General features: G+C 39.6%; 1 protein-coding gene across 1 annotated transcript in view; it reads right to left on the bottom strand.

Moving 5' to 3' along the window:
- The window catches only part of fndc7a (fibronectin type III domain containing 7a), a 71,637-nt gene that overhangs the window by 12,311 nt on the left and 44,951 nt on the right, over positions 1-14,375 (bottom strand). The window contains exons 6-10 of the mRNA XM_047162699.2: positions 13,043-13,297; positions 6,418-6,672; positions 3,688-3,945; positions 1,314-1,568; positions 233-487 (exon numbers count right to left, since the gene is read on the bottom strand). Of these exons, the coding sequence (XP_047018655.2) occupies positions 233-487; positions 1,314-1,568; positions 3,688-3,945; positions 6,418-6,672; positions 13,043-13,297 (1,278 nt within the window). The remainder of the gene's footprint in view (positions 1-232; positions 488-1,313; positions 1,569-3,687; positions 3,946-6,417; positions 6,673-13,042; positions 13,298-14,375) is intronic.

Raw genomic sequence — 14,375 nt, 5'->3', positions numbered from 1 at the left:
TTATAATTTCACATTGAGTGTGGAAAATGATCTGACATGATTTATCTTAGTTTACTTTTTTTTATATCACAAAAACCTGCCATTTTAACAGTGGTGTGTAGACTTTTTATATCCACTCTACCTGGTCTGCAAATCTGAATAGATTGATTATCTAATGTGTTGTATCAGGCTTGTTAGTGCATTAAATCTGGCAGTAAGCAAGATGCAAGGCAGGTAGTGGCATGTAACTTACTGGAAGAAAAGCCGTGGTAGTTGCATAAGGTCTTGTGTCCCGTAATGCTTATGGTCTCCACTGAGATGTTATAGCTGGTGCTACATGTGATGCATCCCATCAAGCAGTGTGTGTCCATGGTATGGCACTTTGCATGACCTCGAGGTGAGGACAGCGATGTGATATAAGACCAGCCTCCCTTAGAGGATGACCACTTCACACTGGTCATGGACTGCGTCACCTGCCCCACACTGAGAGTCTCAGGACAGCAGGGTCCTAAAAATTATAGGTTAACTACAACATACCATTCACTTCATCACATCTTATATCTGTTTCATCACACACACACAGGTCCAGCAGTAGTGTTGTCTCAGTGGTTAAAGTTCTAGCCAAGTGATTGAAAGTTAAAATTTAATTCTAGATTTACAAATGAAACCTTTGACATTGAATAAGGTTAATTAATTATTTTTAATAACTTGTTCTGACTCTACTTTCATTGTATGTATATTAGTTTCATAATGTCCATAGGAAAGTGGACTGCCGGGAAAGGATTGGTCAAGGGCTATAATATAAATCTAATACAAATCTACCAGTAATTAAGCTATAATCTGTTTGTAATACTGTAATCTACCTGCAGTCTATTAGTAATCTGCTGTAGTCTACATATAATCTACCTCTAACATACCAGTAATTTAACAGTACTCTACCAGTAATCTGACTAATCAACCTGCAGCCTACAATTAATCTGAAAGCAATAATCTACCAATTTTTATATCCACCTATTACCTAATTTATTTGCATTCTCTCTGTAAACTACTAGACCCAACCTATAATTTACTGTAGCCATAATCTAACAGAAAACTGTGTAGTCAACTAGTACTCTACGACTAATATACTCAGTATCTTAAAGAAACTGAATGATTATTTACTGAAAACCAACTGGTTGTATAAATTTAATTACTCAATAATCTCCTCTGAAACTACTTGTAACCAACCTTTGGTCTAACAGTTATTTACCAATAACTTTATTGTATTTCTCCAAATGTTGTTAGAAGAGTGATTCTTGATTGAATGACTCTTGATTCCCGATTCAGTACTCTACCTGTTTCCATAGCGATGCTATAGCTGGGCAAGCTACGCCCCACAGAGGTCGTGGCATATACGCTGACCTCATAAGTTGTTCCACAAGGCAGGTTGGTAATGCCACAAGAAGTACTGGTGGATGAGCAAGTAAGGGTGCTGGAACTGCCAAGAGCATTCACCGTATAGTTGGCTTGTTTGTTGGTAGTCCTCCATAATACCTGCACGGCAGAGCTGCTCACCTGGGTAAGGTTCAGGATCTCAGGAGCACATGGGGCTGACAGACACATACTGTGTCAGGTGTATGACTGTATTATTCAAACAACCATTACATAGACAGCAACATATACAGCAACATATACATTACAGTGCTAAGTAACAGTCACCTACAGAATCTCACAACAGTGAGTACACCCCTCACATTTTTGTAAATATTCGATTATAACTTTTCATGTGACAACACTGAAGAAATGACACTTTGCTACAATGTAAAGTAATGAGTGTACAGCTTGTGTAACAGTGTAAATTTGCTGTCCCCTCAAAATAACTCAACACACAGCCATTAATGTCTAAACTGCTGGCAACAAAAGTTAGTACACCCCTAAGTGAAAATGTCCAAATTGGGCCCAATTAACCATTTTCCCTCCCTGGTGTCATGTGACTTGTTAGTGTTACAAAGTCTCAGGTGTGAATGGGGAGCAGGTGTGTTAAATTTGGTGTCATCGCTCTCACACACCCTCATACTGGTCACAGGAAATTCAACATGGCACCTCATGGCAAAGAACTCTCTGAGGAGCTTTAAAAAAGAATTGTTGCTCTACATAAAGATGGCCTAGGCTATAAGAAGATTGCCAACACCCTGACAGTGAGCTGCAGCATGGCCAAGACCATACAGTGTTTTAACAGGACAGGTTCCACTCAGAACAGGCCTTGCCATGGTCAACCAAAGAAGTTGAGTGCACATGCTCAGCGTCATATCCAGAGATTGTCTTTGGGAAATAGACGTATAAGTGCTGCCAGCATTGCTGCAGAGGTTGAAGGGGTGGGGGTCAGCCTGTCAGTGCTCAGACCATACGCCGCTCACTGCATCAAATTGGTCTGCATGGTTGTTATCCCAGAAGGAAGCCTCTTCTAAAGATGATGCATAAGAAAGCCCGCAAGCAGTTTGCTGAAGACAAGCAGGCTAAGGATATGGATTACTGGAACCATGTCCTGTGGTCTGATGAGATCAAGATAAACTTATTTGGTTCAGATGGTGTCAAGCGTGTGTGGCGGCAACCAGGTGAGGAGTACAAAGACAAGTGTGTCTTGCCTACAGTCGAGCATGGTGGTGGGAGTGTCATGGTCTGGGGCTGCATGAGTGCTGCCGGCACTGGGGAGCTACAGTTCATTGAGGGAAAAATGAATGCCAACATGTACTATGACATACTGAAGCGGAGTATGATCAGTATGCAGTATTCCAGCATGATAATGACCCCAAACACACCTCCAAGATGGCCACTGCCTTGCTAAAGAAGCTGAGGGTGAAGGTGATGGACTGGCCAAGCATGTCTCCAGACCTAAACCCTACTGAGCATCTATGGGGCATCCTCAAACAGAAGGTGGAGGAGCACAAGGTCTCTAACATCCACCAGCTCCGTGATGTCGTCATGGAGGAGTGGAAGAGGACTCCAGTGGCAACCTGTGAAGCTCTGGTGAACTCCATGCCGAAGAGGGTTAAGGCAGTGCTGGAAAATAATGGTGGCCAAACAAAATATTGACACTTTGGGCCCAATTTGGACATTTTCACTTAGGGGTGTACACAGCAAATGTACACTGTTACACAAGCTGTACACTCACTACTTTACATTATAGCAAAGTGTCATTTCTTTAGTGTTGTCACATTAAACGATATAATCAAATATTCACAAAAATGTGAGGGGTATACTGACTTTTGAGATACTGTATAGTGTAATAGTGTACTGGTTGTTGTGTAAGGGTGGAGTAATACTAGACTATGTTGACAAAATACATCATAATAATCTTATAATGAAAATGTTAGATATGTTTTCCTTTTCAAGGATATCTTCATTTTCTGGTATAGGGGTTGTGGAGTTAGAGGCAAAAGTTGCATACTTTTTCAAACCTCATCAAAAGAATGTTTAATAAGTAAAAAAAAAAAAAAAATAGCCAACTGACGAGTTCTGTATATAAAACTGAAATAGTGTTTCTGCCTTCTGTTCAATAAATGAATATTTTTTTGGGGGGGGATCCTACAAGCTTTGAATTCATGTATTTCTAATATGGTCTATAAGGCAATGTTTGCTGACATCTAGAGATTTTAGAAAAACCAACATATATTGAACATGTGTGGGCTGCATGTAAATATAATATAAATTAAAGTCTGCATAGACTACCTGTTTCCTGTGTGTTTGGTGTGCAGGTGTTGTTGCAACCGCGTATCTCACTGCAGGGTCTGATTACAACACTGTACAAGCTGTTGCAGGTAAGGTCAGACAGGGCACATTTAGGCATGGTGTCACTGCAATGTAGTGTGTCTGATCCATCTGCTGCTACTGTCTCATAATACTCTGCTCCACGCACTGCTGGCCATGTGACCCCCAGTGTCTCAGTCGAAACAAGAGTGATGTAAACATTCTGTGGACAGCAGGGGACTAGACAGAGAGTGGTTGGATGAGCAGAGAGGACAGAGAAATGCAGAAATTTTACCTGCGAAATGAATGTAGTTTGTAATTTTTTTTCAAATTTTTTATGAAAGTACCTAAAATTAAACCAGTACTCCTATGGTAAAATGAACCAAAACAGAGGTCAAACAAACACTGAGTTCTATCTGTTAAGATACTGAATTTGATTATTATTAACAGTGAACACTACTGTCAAGGTCTATTGAGTTATAGATGAAATCAGAAATTATATGTGTCAGTAATTATATGTAGCTTGATATATGTATTCATCAGGTGCAACTCCCACTGGTAATATAGCTGAGTGAAGCCAAATGTTTACGTACACCTATGCTAAAGACATATTAAATCACAGTTTTTCACAACTCCATATAGTTCATATAACCATGCATTTCTTTTTGGCAAGTCAATAGGGGCTTACTCTGTTCACATCAGAGGTAATTTTAATATTTCAAAAATTTATAATAAACTTTTATCCTACAACAGCTCACCTATCACTAAAATCAAGGTTGCTTGGGAGGACGAATTGGGGTTGACCTTACATGAAGCCTGGTGGGACGTTGCCCTTAACAAGGTACACTCAAGTTCATCTTGTGCTCGTCTCTCTTTGATACAGTTCAAGGTATTGCACAGGATTAATTTCTCCAAAACACGTCTGTCACAGATTTGTCCCACTGTCATTGACAGATGTGATAAATGTCATGCCTCTCCCTGCAACCTAACTCATATGTTCTATTCCTGCCCATTGTTATTCTCATTCTGGCAGAAGTATTTTGATAGCATCTCAAAAGTAATGTCCATTACTGTTAAACCCTCTCCCCATATTGTCATATTTGGGTATCCGGAGGATTATAACAGGTACAACTCGAACCAATTAGATCTCTTGGCGTTCACGTCCTTGTTTGCAAGACGGCGCCTTCTTTTCCATTGGAAATTCACAAAGCCTCCCTCCAGCACTCAGTGGCTCAATCACGTAATGTCTTTTCTAAAATTGGAAAAGATTAGGTACTCTCTGGGTGCCAATTTAAATTTTATTTAGTTTTTTCATTTATTTAAATTTTTATTTAGTCATTTATTTTTATTTTCTTTTTGTTTTTAATGGGTATGTACGACTGTATGAATGTGTGTTCTAATCTGTGCAAAAAATAAGTTTGCTCCCGATTTGTTGATTCACTGAGATATACAAAATAATCTCTAACTTTTTTCTCCTTTTATAAATGTGGTTCTCAGTGTACTTAAGTTTGCTTCTTTTTTTCCAATGTGCTATGTCTTTCAATAATATATATATATATATATATATATATATATATATATATATATATATATATATATATATATATATATATATATATAAAGAGATCATTTTAATGACAGAAGTGGGGGATTGCTAACTATGCCTAAGGAATCCAAATTTTCCCCTACAGAAACTACGCTGCTCTCACTCTCACTAACCCTCTAGAGTCAGGATGCGCACTTCTAATGCTGCAATCTTCACTGTCAAAGAGCTAACTAATATAGAAATATATACATATAAATAATATACAATTAGAGGACAGAGGAAGAATGTATAAACATTCTGCAATCAAGCTGAATTTTTGCCATGGTGAGTGTTTAATGTACCTTAGTCAAAGATTAATTGATATTCAGTGGTGTTTGCAGTGCCTTTTGGAGATGTATTCTCTGGCCAGATAAAATAAAATTAAATTGTGTGGCCATAATGATCAGTACTTTGTATGGATGAAAAACTGTGAGGCTTTTAAGCCAAAGAACAGCATCCCAACTGTGAAGCATGGGGGAGGCAGCATGATGTTGTGGAGGTGTTTTGCTGGAAAAGTGACTAGTTAACCAGAAAACAGATGGCATAATGAGGAAAGAGGATTATCTAGAAATACTGAAGCAACACCTCAAGAAATCAGCTAGAATGTTAAAACTTGGTCACAACTGGGTCTTCCAACAGGACAATCACCCAAAGTGTACCTCCAAACTTATAACAAAATGATTTAAACAGTGAATGTATTGGAGTGGCCATCACAAAGCCATGACCCGAATCCCACAGAAAATTTTTACTTAATTTGGACTTAAAAAGCATATCTGAGCATGGAGGTCCACAAACATGACTGAATGGTCAAAAATTCCAGCAAGATATTGTAAGACACTTGTGGAAGTCTACCTCAATCATTTGAGTCAAGCTCAAGCAATTAAAAGGCAATGCCTCCAAATACTAAAAAAGCATTTTTAGATTTGTGTGACCCACCGAAAGTCTAATATAGTTAAAAAAAAAAAAATTAAAATTAAAACTGAAATAAACCAGTCTCTGTGCCATGGTTTAAAAAAAATTAAAAACCTCTGATGTGAACAAAGTAAATGCCCCAGTCGACTTCCCAACAGAAATGCATGGAGCTGTGTCCAGAGTTGTGTCCATGTGTGTATTCATCAGCGACACACCAGTGGTGTAGTTGAGAACTGGTCCTGGAGGGCTGGCACCAGCCACATTGTAGACAAATACAGTAGTCATGTAGGTGTAGCCACAGTCACATTGGAAATAGCAGATGGTGCTGGTGGTGTTGCATTGCTCCACTGCTCCATCATCTCTGTTTATGTACACAATGTAGTACTCCACCCATGGCACCATGTTCCATGCCACTGAGCAGTTCCCTACAGAGGGCTGGTCTACCTCCACTGAGTCTGGAGGGCATGGGTCTGCACAGAGGAGGAGAAAAGTTGCTGTATTTCTGTGTTTGTATATTTTTGTTTGTCTATTTGTGTGTTGGGTGTGTGTGTGGGGGTGGGTGTTGTGTGATTGTGCAAAGGGGTGTCAATGCTTATGCTGTGGTACATACAGTATCTCACAAAAGTGAGTACACCCCTCACATTTTTGTAAATATTTGATTATAGCTTTTCATGTGACAACACTGAGGAATGACACTTTGATGCAATGCAAAGTAGTGAGTGTACAGCTTGTATAACAGTGTAAATTTGCTGTCCCCTCAAAATAACTCGACACACACAGCCATTAATGTCTAAACTGCTGGCAACAAAAGTGAGTACACCCCTAAGTGAAAATGTCCAAATAGTGCCCAAAGTGTCAATATTTTGTGTGGCCACCATTATTTTCCAGCACTGCCTTAACCCTCTTGGGCATGGAATTCACTGGAGTCCTCTTCCACTCCTCCATGACGACATCACGGAGCTGGTGGATATTAGAGACCTTGTGCTCCTCCACCTTCAGTTTGAGGATGCCCCACAAATGCTCAATAGGGTTTAGGTCTGGAGACATGCTTGTCCAGTCCATCACCTTCACCCTCAGCTTCTTTAGCAAGGCAGTGGTTGTTTTGGAGGTGTGTTTGGGGTCATTATCATGCTGGAATACTGCCCTGCGGCCCAGTCTCCGAAGGGAGGGGATCATGCTCTGCTTCAGTATGTCACAGTACATGTTGGCATTTATGGTTCCCTCAATGAACTGTAGCTACCCAGTGCCAGCAGCACTCATGCAGCCCCAGAACATGACACTCCCACCACCATGCTTGACTGTAGGCAAGACACACTTGTCTTTGTACTCCTCACCTGGTTGCCACCACACACACTTGACACCATCTGAACCAAATAAGTTTATCTTGGTCTCATCAGATCACCGGACATGGTTCCAGTAATCCATGTCCTTAGTCTGCTTGTCTTCAGCAAACTGTTTGCGGGCTTTCTTGTGCATCATCTTTAGAAGAGGCTTCCTTCTGGGACGACAGTCATGCAGACCAATTTGATGCAGTGTGCAGCGTATGGTCTGAGCACTGACAGGCTGACCCCCCCAACCCTTCAACCTCTGCAGCAATGCTGGTAGCACTCATATGTCTATTTCCCAAAGACAACCTCTGGATATGATGCTGAGTACGTGCACTCAACTTCTTTGGTCGACCATGGCGAGGCCTGTTCTGAGTGGAACCTGTCCTGTTAAATTGATGTATGGTCTCGGCCACCATGCTGCAGCTCAGTGTCAGGGTCTTGGCAATCTTCTTATAGCCTAGGCCATCTTTATGTAGAGCAATAATTTTTTTTTCAGATCCTCAGAGAGTTCTTTGCCATGAGGTGCCATGTTGAACTTCCTGTGACCAGTATGAGGGAGTGTGAGAGCGATGACACCAAATTTAACACACCTGCTCCCCATTCACACCTGAGACCTTGTAACACTAACAAGTCACATGACACTGGAGAGCAAAAATGGCAATTGGCACTGCTGGAAAATAATGGTGGCCACACAAAATATTGATAGTTTGGGCCCAATTTGGACATTTTCACTTAGGGGTGTACTCACTTCTGTTGCCAGTGGTTTAGACATTAATGGCTGTGTGTTGAGTTATTTTGAGGGGACAGCAAATTTACACTGTTATACAAGCTGTACACTCAATACTTTACATTGTAGCAAAGTGTCATTTCTTCAGTGTTGTCACATGAAAAGATATAATCAAATATTTACAAAAATGTCAGGGGTGTACTCACTTTTGTGAGATACTGCAATATGTGCACTACCAAAAAACGTCGACACACTAAAGTCCTGACATATTTTAGATATGTTATACAAGTTAGAACATGGCAGCCTGTTGTTAAACCCACCCATTTGTCAAGTGATCAAAAATATCGGAACAAGTGACTGACCAAAGTTTCTTGTTGCCCAGGTATGCGTTGTTAGATTGATTGTTTAAATAATCAATAGCTCAGAATATCTGAGCCTTGAATTTCATCTTTGAATACTGCATTTATTGTTAACGACTATAAAACAACATGAAATCCACAGTGCTGCCTATGGGAGAAAAGCAAGCTGAGAAAATAGGGGAAGCTTGATCAGAGCTATTGCACAAGCACTGGATATAAGTTTACTGCTCATTACACTATTTTTTTAATGTAGAAACTTTTAATTTCATTATTTTGAAGGCATCATTGGTCAACAGCATTTCTTTGCATGTGCCTAAAACTTTTGCACAGTACTGCATAGCTATCTGTCTATCTAGATAGATAGCTAGTAGGCCAGATCAAGAACATCCTCCAAGATGTAGACTAGGCACTTCTGTGTAAAAGTCAATAGTCAAGACCTCACCAGAGTAAATATGGAGTAAATATTCTTGCACCACAAAAATCTTAACATACAGATTCCAAATATAAATACCACACTTGAAATCAATACTTGACATTTTATCTGCTTACTTGTGAGTTATATAATGAGGGAATGACACACATCTGACAATGGAACAGATGATCAGTTAGTTGTCCAATTACTTGGGCTGTAGTTAAGACTACTGCTGTCAAGTTCAAGACCAGGACTAGCCAAGATCAAATCAAGACAAAGTATTAAAAGGGTCAAGGCCAGGTCAAAATCTAGTCCAAATTAAATCAAGATTAACACAAGAATCAACTAACTTTTAGACTATTGAACCTATTTCTAGACATTTTACTAATTTTAAGCTTGAAAAGTCTTTTAAGCATTTATTTATATGAAGAAGCAAAATTATCTGCAAGTAGAATAAGAAAATATAAATCTTGATTTTTTTTAAATGTCTAGAAATAGATTTAGAAATCTAAATGTAGTCAAATGTAAGCTTTTTATAGTGTAATCTGTATTAGTTTATTGTAATCTTGTAATAGGAAACACTAGATAAATGTGACTGTACTCAAGATAGTCTCATCCAAAAGTATTGGAACAACAAGGTGGTGGTAGACCACTCAATGTTTAGGGAAGCAAAAGTACTGGAACAAACAGTCTTCAAGTAAATTAAATAACACTTAATATTTGATTGCATATCCCTTGCTTGCAAAAATAGCATCAAGCTGAAAACCTAATTACATTATCAAGAAAATTGAATTCTTCTGTTGTGATACTTTTACAGACTTGTACAGGCTTCCTTCAGTTTTTTTTGTTGTTGTTGTTTTTTTTGGGGGGGGGGTCCCTTCAGTCTTATCTTCAGGAGGTGATGAAATGCATGCTCAGTTGGAGTAAGGTCTGCTGACTGACTTGGCCAGTCTAAACCATTCCACTTTTTCCACCTTTGCAGGGAAATGCATTTAATCTAACTGGGTGGAACTTCATCATACAACAAGAAAATGACCTAAAACACACTGCCAACACAAGAAAGCTCCTCACAGTTGGATTAGATGCATTTCGGTGTAAATTGGAAGACAGAATGTTTCTGTGGACTTCTGAATTCATTCAGCTACCATCATGAGTTACGTCATCAATAAAGATTAATGAGCCCATTTCAGATGCAGCCATGCTCCCCAACGCATGACATTACCTCCACTATGCTTGACAGATGAGCTTCTATGTTTTGGATCATGAGCAGATCCTTTCTTTTTCCACTCTGGCCTTTCCATCACTTTGGTAGAGGCTCCAGAACTTCTGTGGCACTTTTCTGTATTTCTTTGTGAATTCTAATCTGGCCGCCCCATTCTTACCGTTGATGAGTGATTTGAACGGTATGATACTTACACCCCTGCCCTGTGGAGGGTGTTGGCGATGATACTGACTGTAATTTTTGGGTATTCTTCACAATTTCTTACATTGTTTCTGTCATCACCTGCTTCTGTTTTCTTTGGTCAACTTTTTCAGAATCTGGTTGTCAGTACAGCAGTGGTTTCTTTCTTTTTTGGGACATTACAAATTGTTGTATTGGCTATGCCCAATGTTTGTGCAAAGGCTCTGATTGAATTTTCCCAGCTTCAAAATGTCTCACGTTTCTCCCATAGACAGCTCTATGGTCTTCATGTTGGTTTATCCTTTTTTAGAAAAAAATGCAGTCTTCACAGGCGAAGTTCAGGGCTTAAACCAAAAGTAGACATTCAGAGATATTAATTGTTTAAACAATTAATCAACCAAAGCACACCTGGACAACAAGAAACACATGTCAACAAAAATTATATGTTCACTTGAAAATGGGTGGGCTCAAATTTACCATGTCATGTTCTAAGTTGTTTAACACAACTACATGTACAGTATCTCATAAAAGTGAGTACACTCAGCACATTTTTGTAAATATTTGATTATAACTTTTGATGTGACAAGACTGAAGAAATGACACTTTGCTACAATGTAAATTGGTGAGTGTACAGCTTGTGTAACAGTGTAAATTTGCTGTCCCCTCAAAATTACTCAACACACAGCCATTAATGTCTAAACTACTGGCAACAAAAGTGAGTACACCCCTAAGTGAAAATGTCCAAATTGGGCCCAATTAGCCATTTTCCCTCCCTGGTGTCATGTGATTTGCTAGTGTTACAAGGTGTGAATGGGGAGCAGGTGTTTTAAATTTGGTGTCATCGCTCTCACACTCCCTCATACTGGTCACTGGAAGTTCAACATGGCACCTCATGGCAAAGAACTTTCTGAGGATCTGAAAAAAATAATTGTTGCTCTACAAAAAGATGGCCTAGGCTATAAGAAGATTGGGAAGATCCTGACACTGAGCTGCAGCACGGTGGCCAAGACCATACAGCGGTTTAACAGGACAGGTTCCACTCAAAACAGGCCTCGCCATGGTCAAACAAAGAAGTTGAGTGCACATTCTCAGCGTCATATCCAGAGGTTGTCTTTGGGAAATAGGCGTATGAGTGCTACCAGCATTGCTGCAGAGGTTGAAGGGGTGGGGGCTCAGCCTGTCAGTGCTCAGACCATACGCCGCATACTGCATCAAACTGGTCTGCATGGCTGTCGTCCCAGAAGGAGGTCTCTTCTAAAGATGATGCATAAGAAAGCCCACAAGCAGTTTGCTGAAGAGAAGCAGACTAAGGATATGGATTACTGGAACCATGTCCTGTGGTTTGATGAGACCAAGATAAACTTATTTGGTTCAGATGGTGTCAAGCGTGTGTGGCGGCAAACAGGTGAGGAGTACAAAGACAAGTGTGTCTTTCCTACAGTCAAGCATGGTGGTGGGAGTGCCATGGTCTGGGGCTGCATGAGTGCTGCCAGCACTGGGGAGCTACAGTTCATTGAGGGAACCATGAATGCCAACATGTACTGTGACATACTGAAGTAGAGCATGATCAGTATGCAGTATTCCAGCATGATAACGAACCCAAACACACCTCCAAGACGACCACTGCCTTGCTAAAGAAGCTGAGGGTGAAGGTGATGGACTGGACTAGCATGTCTCCAGACCTAAACCCTATTGAGCATTTGTGGGGCATCCTCAAACGGAAGGTGGAGGAGCTCAAGGTCTCTAATATCCACCAGCTCCGTGATGTCGTCATGGAGGAGTGGAAGAGGATTCCAGTGGCAACCTGTGAAGCTCTGGTGAACTCAATGCCCAAGAGGGTTAAGGCACTGCTGGAAAATAATGGAGGCCACACAAAATATTGACACTTTGGGCCCAATTTGAACATTTTCACTTAGGGGTGTACTCACTTTTGTTGCCAGCGGTTTAGACACTAATGGCTGTGTGTTGAGTTATTTTGAGGGGACAGCAAATTTACACTGTTATACAAGCTGTACATTCACTACTTTACATTGGAGCAAAGTGTCATTTCTTCAGTGTTGTCACATGAAAAGATATAATCAAATATTTACAAAAATGTGAGGGGTGTACTCACTTTTGTGAGGTACTGTAAATATCAGGAAAACTATGAAATATATGAAATTCTATTATCTCATTTTCCTCTTTTGACCTCAAACCCAATTAGCTACAGTGAAACAAAAACAAAATAATTGGTTTTGCTGTTCCAATACTAAGATGTAATTTATTGCAGTAACGGTATCATTTCTTGTCAATCTTGTGTTTCTGAAAAAGAACAAAACCAAAATGAACATTATTTTTTACAAAGTCTTAATTGAGACAAAGACCATATTTAGTGAGTCCAAGACAAATTCAAAAACAAATTTCAATAATAGAGAGGCAAGTTAATAAGCAAAATGTCTCAAGACCATATTTGAGTCTAACAGCCCAATGTACAGGTGTGTTAACACATACATGTATGTGAATCTGTGAGATTATGTTTAGTGTATACAGGAATTTTAATCAGTTTGTATTGAATCTGTACAGGTGTATGTTGGTGTGTTTACACAGTCAGTATATTTGTGTGTAGTGCATACAGGTGAGCAGGTCCTGTGGATGGGATGGGCTGCTGGGGCCAGCTTGGTTCTCAGCCATGACTGTAAGTGTGTGGTTCTCACTGCATCCTATTGGGCTGATGATGCAGAACGGGTCTCCCATGGATGTACAGTTCTGCCCCGTGGAGCTCAAGGCAAAGTAGAGCCTTGCACCACGTACAGCCTCCCAATATACAGCTAGTCCCATGATTCTCTCCAGGGTCAATAAAACCTGCACACCTGCAGGAACAGGGGGACCTGGACAAATGGAGTATGAATTAGTTAACTGAATGAACTAATATAGCGCTTGAGATTTAGTCCTTTTGTTTTGTTTGGATTCAGAATGAACAATATGTTTTTTCCCCTATAAGTTGAACAAATAAATAGCTCATGAACAAAAAATTTTTTTATATTTTTTTATACATTTATATTACAGGTGTTTTTGATTTGAGAGCAAAACTGGAAGAATTTTTTTTATTTATTCTGTCACATAAATTCAATCTTTTATTTACACTTACTGTACACCTGTAAACAAAGTGCCCTCCACTAATATTGGCATCCTTGGAAAATATGAGCAAAGAAGGTTGTAAAAAATTGTCTTTATTATTTAACCTTTTGATAAAAAAAAATTGCAAATATAACACACGTTTATCAAAAACAAATATATTTGTTAAATATGTGTGCCACAATTATTCGCAGCCATATGAATTAATATGAGAAAAATATATTTGAAGTATATTCCCAATAATATTTTACATTTTTTAGTACACCTGTGTGACTAGGAACAGGAACTTGTTCAACCATGACAGGGGTATAGAGGTAACATATAGGCCAAATTCCCGTAGTCATTCATAACAATGGGTAAGAGCAAGGAATATAGCTTTGATGTACGACAAAAGGTTGTTGAGCTTCCCAAAATAGGAAGTGGCTATATGAAAAAAAGCACAGGCATTGAAATGCCCATTTCCATCATCAGGGCAATAATTAAGAAGTTCCAGTCAACTGGAAATGTTATGAATCAACCTGGAATTGGATGCGTGTCTACATTGTCTCAACGCACTGTGAAGAGGATGGTTCGAGTGGCCAAAAGATCTCCAAGGATCACAGATGGAGAATTGTAGAAGTTAGTTGCCTTTGGGGTCAGAAAATATCCACACTACTGGAACTTCAAATGGGATCGGGTTCTATGGTCGGATGAAACCAAAATAGAGATTTTTGGCAATAAACATGAGAGATGGTAGCCATATGGAAAAGTACCTCACAGTTAAATATGCTGGTGGCATGGTGGTGGCATTTTTGTACAGATTTGGGACTGTTTTTCTGTCAGAAGACCTGG

Source organism: Ictalurus punctatus, chromosome 20 (genome assembly GCF_001660625.3).
Source record: "Ictalurus punctatus breed USDA103 chromosome 20, Coco_2.0, whole genome shotgun sequence".
Taxonomy (NCBI): Eukaryota; Metazoa; Chordata; class Actinopteri; order Siluriformes; family Ictaluridae; genus Ictalurus; species Ictalurus punctatus.
Note: the sequence above shows the minus strand (reverse complement) of the source record. Positions and strands in the feature narration are given on the sequence as shown.